The sequence below is a fragment of the Lotus japonicus genome, chromosome 2 (assembly GCF_012489685.1).
Source record: "Lotus japonicus ecotype B-129 chromosome 2, LjGifu_v1.2".
Lineage (NCBI taxonomy): Eukaryota > Viridiplantae > Streptophyta > Magnoliopsida > Fabales > Fabaceae > Lotus > Lotus japonicus.
In genome coordinates this window covers 66213004-66221341 of record NC_080042.1, presented here as the reverse complement: position 1 = coordinate 66221341, position 8338 = coordinate 66213004, and the positions used below count along the sequence as shown (strand labels likewise).

General features: G+C 39.2%; 1 protein-coding gene across 1 annotated transcript; it reads left to right on the top strand.

Annotated features, from left to right (window-relative positions):
- Positions 1-481: 481 nt before the first annotated feature.
- LOC130738937 (leucine-rich repeat extensin-like protein 4) lies at positions 482-3629 on the top strand. The gene has a single exon (XM_057591126.1). The coding sequence runs from the start codon at positions 806-808 to the stop codon at positions 3068-3070; it is 2265 nt and encodes a 754-aa protein (XP_057447109.1). The 5' UTR covers positions 482-805; the 3' UTR covers positions 3071-3629.
- The last annotated feature ends 4709 nt before the right edge of the window (positions 3630-8338 follow it).

The following is an 8338-nucleotide window of genomic DNA, read 5'->3' as shown; positions in this document are numbered from 1 at the left end:
TCATATGATTGTTGAATACATAATACCTTGAGAAAAAGAATTTAGAAAAAAACATTGTGGGATAATTAGAAATCCAGCTAATAATGTTTTTGGACAAAATTTAATTAAAAGAATAGTGAACTTTTATTTTCTTGAAAAAAAGCTAATTAATAGATATTTTTGTGGACAACTGTGTATTGTTCCTGGTTGTTATCCCTCTCTCCGCGTTTCCACTTTATTGAAAGGGTTAACGAATAACGAGTGAGTGCCAACTAAGTTTTTAAAAATAGAAACAACAAGCGAGGAATAAGAAAACCTTACAGGTGCTAACTAGCGTGTGAACAGTCTTCCCAGTTTTGTCGCCAGAAAACAAAATTATAAAAAAAATCAAACCACTCAAAAATATATTAAATTAAACTAAAAAATTGTAGTAGCAGAGAAGAGAAATTAGAGAATCTGGTGGGTTTTGAGCTGTGATATAGCTGTCCTTTTGATGAATTATTTTCATTCATGCCCACTCCCCCTCTCTCTCTCTCTCTCTCTCTCTCTCTCACACCCCACACACTCTCCTCTTATACATTACAATACACACACTCTCACACAGTTCCAAAAAACCTACACAGAAAACCCTTCCATTTCTCTCTCTTTCTTTTCTCTCTCTCAAACCAAACACAATCCATTGTAGCTAGCTAGCTAGCTGCATTTTGGGACATTTTCCTCTCAGATCTCAAGTTGGAAGGAAAATTTCTATACCTCAAATCTGTTACTATTTGAACGGAAAACGCGAGAGAAGAAAATTAGTTACACATCAGATGCCCCATGTGAGATGGGGAAGAAAGCAGCGTGTTGGTGTTCCAATCTTTTGATTCTTTACCCTATTCTGTTAATAGCCGTCACAGTCACATTCTCCGCCACTTCCTCCGCCGCACACAGAGTCTCCGATGGCGGCCTCACAGACGCCGAAGCCATGTACATTAAGCAGCGTCAGCTTCTGTACTATAGAGATGAGTTCGGTGACAGAGGTGAGAAGGTCACGGTGGACCCGTCGTTGGTGTTCGAGAACAACCGCATCAGAAACGCTTACATAGCTTTACAAGCTTGGAAGGAAGCCATTCTCTCTGATCCCAGGAACTACACTGTTAACTGGGTTGGGGCTGATGTTTGTAGCTATAGCGGTGTTTTCTGTGCTCCCGCGCCGGATAATCCTAAGATCCGGACGGTTGCCGGCATTGACCTCAACCACGGTGACATTGCCGGGTATTTGCCGGAGGAGCTGGGTTTGCTCACAGATCTTGCGCTGTTCCACATCAATAGTAACAGATTCTGCGGTACGGTTCCGCATAAGTTTGATAGGCTCAAGATCTTGTTTGAGTTGGACCTGAGTAACAACAGATTCGCCGGGAAGTTTCCGGCGGTGGTGCTGCGGTTGCCGGAGCTGAAGTTTCTAGATCTGAGGTTTAATGAGTTTGAAGGGACGGTGCCGAAGGAGCTGTTTGATAAGGACTTGGATGCGATATTCATCAACAGTAACAGGTTCGTGTTTGATTTGCCGGATAATTTTGGAAACTCGCCGGTGTCGGTGATTGTTCTGGCGGATAACAAGTTCCACGGTTGTGTGCCGGCGGGGATCGGGAACATGACGAGGCTGAATGAGATTATTCTGATGAATAATGGGTTTAGGTCTTGTTTGCCGGAGGAGCTGGGTTTGTTGAAGAATCTCACGGTGTTTGATATTAGTTACAACCAGCTTTTGGGGCCGTTGCCGGCGGCGATTGGTGGCGCGGTGAGTTTGGAACAGCTTAATGTGGCTCACAATTTGCTCTCCGGGAAGATTCCGGAGACGATTTGTGCGCTGCCGAATTTGCAGAACTTTACTTACTCTTACAATTTCTTCACTGGTGAGCCTCCGAAGTGTTTGGCCTTGCCGGCGTTTGATGACCGGAGAAACTGCTTGCCGGCGAGACCGGTTCAGCGCTCCGCCGCGCAATGTAAGTCGTTTTTGTCTCACCCTGTTGATTGTAAGTCGTTTAGGTGTAAGCCTTTTGTTCCTTCACTGCCTTCACCACCACCTGCCCCTGTTTTTCAATCCCCTCCACCGCCAGTTGCATCACCACCACCACCGTCACCGGTGTCTTTGCCGCCACCAGTTTTCTCTCCACCACCGGTTTATTCCCCACCTCCACCTCCTCCACCGCCACCACCTCCCCCACCGGTGTCCTCCCCACCTCCGCCACCACCTTCCCCACCACCGCCTTCTCCTCCACCTCCATCACCTCCACCACCGGTTTACTCCCCACCACCGCCTCCTCCACCAGTGTACTCTCCACCACCTCCCCCACCTTCACCGCCTCCTCCTTCCCCTCCACCACCGCCTCCTCCAGTCTACTCTCCACCTCCTCCCCCACCTTCACCACCTCCCCCTGTCTATTCTCCACCTCCTCCCCCACCTTCACCTTCACCACCGCCACCCTCACCACCGCCTCCTGTGATGTCACCACCTCCACCACCACCACCCTCTCCAATTCCACCACCATACTGTGTCCACTCTCCACCACCACCACCACCAAATTCACCACCACCACCACCTCCACCAGCTCCTGTATTCTCCCCACCTCCACCTGTGCCTTACTACTACAACTCACCGCCACCACCATCACCATCACCGCCACCACCTCATCATTCACCACCACCCCCACCACCAACGCCCTCTCCACCAATCTATCCCTATTTATCACCCCCACCACCTCCTCCTGTCCACTCTCCCCCACCACCAGTCCATTCACCACCCCCACCATCTCCCCCACCTTGTATAGAACCCCCACCACCACCACCACCATCATCTCCACCACCATGTGAAGAACACTCACCTCCACCACCCTCACCACACCCTGCACCTTACCTGCCACCACCTTCCCCAGTTCATTATACACCACCAGCCTATGTTTCTCCTCCACCACCACCAGCCTATGTTTATGCTTCACCACCACCCCCAGTTCATTATCAACCACCACCTGCCCCTGTATATGAAGGGCCTTTACCACCTGTGGTCAGCATCTCGTACGCTTCTCCTCCCCCACCACCCTTCTATTGATTCTTTTGAGAACTTTACTCCTCTAACCCCATTCCCACCACCCACAAAACATTCAATAGTTCACATTTTTCTTAATGATGCGACTCTCGTCGCATTTGGGGGCAGAAATAAACCAAGAGAATGAGAAGGGTTTATGTAAGGCACATCAATATTTGTTCTTGTTTCGCGTCGTCAATAGCACAATTACAGTGATGAAGATGAAGAGGTTACACAGTGGATTGAGGTAAGAGGAGAAAGTCTCTCTGCATATTGATTTGAATTGTTATGGATATTCAAGAGTTGTGAAATAAAATTGGCAGAGAAAGAGTAGGTTGCAGAGAAAATGTATGTATAGGGATGAACCAGAGACCATAATTCAGGGCTAGCTGCAAAGACAGACAGTGGCACCTCCTGCTGCTGCTGCTTGATTGTGGAGTTTATTGTTATTGTCTCTTATATCATACTTTTTTTTTTCTTTTTTTAATTTTTCTTTATTTATTTTGCTTTGCAATTTATGGTATAATTTATGAACATCTTACAATGTATTGATTTTCTGAATTGAGGTTATTCCTTTCTCTTATCAGTGTCTCAATTTTTTCTCTGCTATGAGAAGAATCTTGTGTGTGCTGTGTGTGCTTTACTTGCCCCCTTAATGTTTCTCTGCACTAATGTTCTCATTCAGCTTGAGTTGTTAGGTTTAGTGTATGAGATTCACATACTCTAACCTGTGACCTTGATTAAATGATCTAATCTTTCTGTAGAATGGATATGTCATACAAGTTTGCAGAATTTTTCTGCTCTATTGCTCTCATTCAGCTATAGCCAAATTTTGTTCTAGCTTTTTCTATGCAGAATTTTTCTTGACAATCATACAAGTTTGTATGATATTCTGATTCTGATTCCTTGATGCTTAAAATTGGAATTGGAATTTAGGCCTGCAATTAAGGAATGGTCCTTAATTATAGTTGTAGTTTGAAATGGTCAGTCTTGGATGGAGACCAACACCGGCGTGTAGTGTCTTCAGGTTCATGATGGTGGGACCTTAGTGGCCATCTCGATAACCATTAGGATTGCCTGCTTGATTTTATTTACTTAGTTTAATGAAGCCTTTTGTTTTCTAATGATGACTTTTTGTTTTTAATTGATTGATAATAACGTTTTAAGATTACACTCCATGTGCACCCCTCCCTCTTAACTTGATTTGAATTCAAATTTGTTAACTTCATGCACACTTTTTCCCATTGGATTTGTCAAAATAATCACTGTTAAGCTTTTAAATTACGAAATACTCATTGGGGATTTGAGGTTAGTAGTCTACGTAGCATTATGCTTCCTTTGGTTTACTTTTTTATCACACATGCATGGTTATGATTTCCAATTAACCATGGCCACTGAATTCAACTCTTATTATGCAAGACTTCAACTTGAAGTGTGTCTGGTTTGCCTTAAGTTGTAAAATGTAATTTATGAGGTCAAGGGCTTTGATTTTTGTGATCATCACTCGACTAAACACATTTTGCTCACATCTTTGTATCCTTTCAAATAGCTTTTATCTTTTACTTTCTGTTGGCTATGCATGTTTCTTTGTTACCCTTTCGGCACTTGCCTCCCCTCCCCCTATGGTGAAACTAGCCTCAAATAAAAGTAAAAGTAGGCAAGATGGAAGTGAAATTGAACCAAATAATAACATGTTTGAAAATTCTTTTATAATTGACTCTAAAACCAATTTAATTATAAGGGTTTCTGACCTTCACATAAGTTACTTCCTGTGTTTGTTTGGCGTTTATTGTTTGGAATCGGGGAAAATTGAAAGAAGCTCCAATTAGTAGCTTATGAACCCGTTTGGATGCAACTAAAACACTTATTAGAGTTTATCTAGTATTTTTCCTATAGAAGATAAGTTCTAATAAGCCTGTATCCAAAGAGTTAATATACAACTCTAAAAATGTAATAAGCACGTATCCTAAGAGTCGATATATACAACTCTAAAAATGTAATTGACATGCTTTTAAAAAGACTCACTTTTTTTTTCCTTATAAGAATATTTTTTAGGTTTTCAAAGACACCGAGTGTATTTGGTTTTTCACAATTGATTTTGGTAAAATTGATTATAGTAGAAGTGAATTGAAAGTGAAGAGATTTATGTTTAAATACATTTATGGAAAAATGAGTTTGGTTGGGTAATATTGTGAAATTTAACTGTAAATTCTCACAACTAATTATCTTCAATGGAGAAACTACTCTCTCTAGTTTCTACCAGAATTGGTTTTGGATATGAAATCAGTCTCCCAATATTTTCATCTCCAATATTGATTTTGTTCAACTAGAATTGATTCCATGGGTTTCTCACTACGAAACCAAACACACTTTTAGTAACTTTGGATTTATATGTGACGCGCAATCCAAATCATATTATTCCAAAAAGCAACACATCATAACTTACAAGTTAATGTGATTTCCGAGCTAGAAGTGATTTCTATAAGTGAGACCAAACACTGACAAGCCCCACCATTTCTCATTTAACACTAAATCCTAAAGGCTAAGTAAATTAAGGGTACTCTTTCTTTGGACGTACCTTTGGGTTAGTATATGCTTCTTATCATGTGGACTGGGGTTGGTATATGCTCAGCTCCCTTTGTGGAGGAATGTTATTGGGATTGGCACAAGGGCTCCCGGTTTTCATGGCAACCTCTCGCTCTCAGGAAAGAAAGTTTCACCTCTTCCCATGGCACATAGTTCATCTTTTTTCCTTTATTGCTGTTTCTTTTTCCTGCAAGAGTTGAATGCAAAATAGTAACTTTTCCTTCAAATTAGAGAAAAAGGGGGAGTGACATCAAATAAACTTGTTTTCACTAGTGAGGTAAATGTTGCACTTGCCTTTAAATGAATAAGTGTACTTAGCTTTAACTTGTTTGCTGATGAGTAAATGAGGGGCTTGATACAATTGTTTTCGTACATTAGTGACCACATTTTGGACTAGGTTTAGCTGGACTCATCAAATCAATTTAAACTTTTATAATGACTTTTTTTTTCTCATTTAAAGATCAACTTTAGAGAAATTAAATGCGCAATTATAATTGATGATTAACAATTAGTTGTTCATATACATGTGTTACAAATTCAACTGTTGATTTTTCAATTAATGACCGTCGGACACTCTAGCACGTCAAAGAAGGCATTCCCATTTTTTCATGCACTATGGAAATTAGAATGAATTTCCATTCTCAAAATTTCTAGATGTAGAGGGAAAACTTTGGATCTTTGGTCACTTTCTCAACTATGGAAACCATGGCAAGTGAGATGGAGGTTCTATATACCTTGGCGGGTTTGTCCTTTTGATTAATACTCCCCTACCCTCATAGTTAGGGGATGAAAAAAAAGGTGGAAAAACTTAAAAGCACACAACTTCCCCTTGTCCTTGTTACCCTTTGATGCAAGGAAAATTTGCAACAAAAGCAGGGTATTTCCCATTTTTCCCTCTCCCACCGAAGAGATAGTGACCTAAATGAAAAAAAGGGCCCCTCCAATATATAAATTCACATGGCTCTTGTAAATGCTTTTCACATCCAACATGCAATGAAAATATTAATGTTAGAAGTTGGTTGACTTGTTCCCTGCCTCAACCGGGACATAACTATCATTTAATTAGGGTTCTAGGACAGCCTGTGATTAGGTCAAGCTTATTTATTGTCATTTCATAAAGTGACTCTCATGATAATGACCCCATCTTCATATTAAAAAGAATAGACAAGTCTCTGTTTCAAGCAAGAAAAAGAACACACCTCTCCAAATTTATCAAATTATGGGAATTTACTTCCTTTTTTTCTCTTCAAATTATGTGGAATTAATTTACCAAGACACTTTTACAGATACCCCACTAATTCAAATCTTTCATAAGAATATAATCCAGCTTTTTCTTTTGCTCTTAATAATGCCATTTGATTAGCTAGAGAAGACACTAGATATGTCATATTAAATTCAAGCACAGGTTATGAATACCTCCTTCCGTGTGTGTTCCATAAAGGAACACCGCTTAATTATTTCATCTCAAATAAGCGTTTGGTTCCAGGTTTAGAGTCTTAGTATCAATTATTAGAATCACTTTTAGGTGATTATTTTGATGTTTGAAAATCGACTAGAGAATTAATTTTCGTCTTAAGAGAGAGTAGTTACTATGATGAACATAATCAATTGTAAGATTTGACAGCTAAATTTTACAAAATTACCCTACGGAAACCACTTTTCCCATAAAACGTATTGAAACATAAATAACCTCACTTCCAATTCACTTCATGCGTTTGTTTGATATTAAAAATTTGGTTGTCTAAAAATTTAATTATTTTTCAAAAAATTTTAAAGAAAAATATAAACTGATTTGTATTTGACTACACTAATTAATTTATTTCTTTTAATTTTCTTTCTCATTTATCGCAATAAATTTTTTATAAGATAGTTTTTTCAAATAATCTAATTTCAAAAGCTTTTCAAATATGATTTTTAAAGCTTAAACAAACATCTAGAAAGTTGAAAAAATGATTTTTAAAATAAAAAATGATTTCTTAAGAAAAAAAAGAAACAACAACACTCTAAGTCACTTTTAGCAATTTTTCGATGTACCAAAAAAAATCACTTTTAGCATATGCAATTTTATTAAAAATCAATTCTTACAACTTTGACCAAAACACATACTAAAAGCAAAATAAGAGAGGGTGATTAACCTCCTTTAAATCTCTAGGTAAGTCATTAATTGATTATGGGCATGAGGGTGGACATTGCCACCTAATCATATGTGCACACACCTAATCATAGGCATTATTCATGGAGGCACAAAATATGAAGGCAATGCTGACAGGTAGGGTTTAAGTAACTGTAAAAAATAGTTAAATAAGTAGCTGTGGTTTTTTCTTAGCAACCTACTTTTTTTCCACTTTCCATTTTATTTTATGTTAATCCAATAATTGATGAGCAGTGCACACACGTGAACTGAAAATGGCAGATACTGTCATACAGCTACAGCTTAGATGAAGTGTAAAAGGAAGTAGAAAAGGACAATTGAAATTACCATCAAGGAAATAGACAATTTTGCCGCAATTGATGGGTCTATGAGAGACTCACAACTATTGAGTTATCTCAGTTGCGATTCTTTACATTAGTACCCAAAAAATTGACAGGGATGCTGAGGAAAAATACACATTGGAAAATGATGTTAACACACATCTTAATTTGTTTGTATGTTCATGTAGCATCATCGATAAGAATAAGACCCTTGGAATTTTCCATCCACAAAAT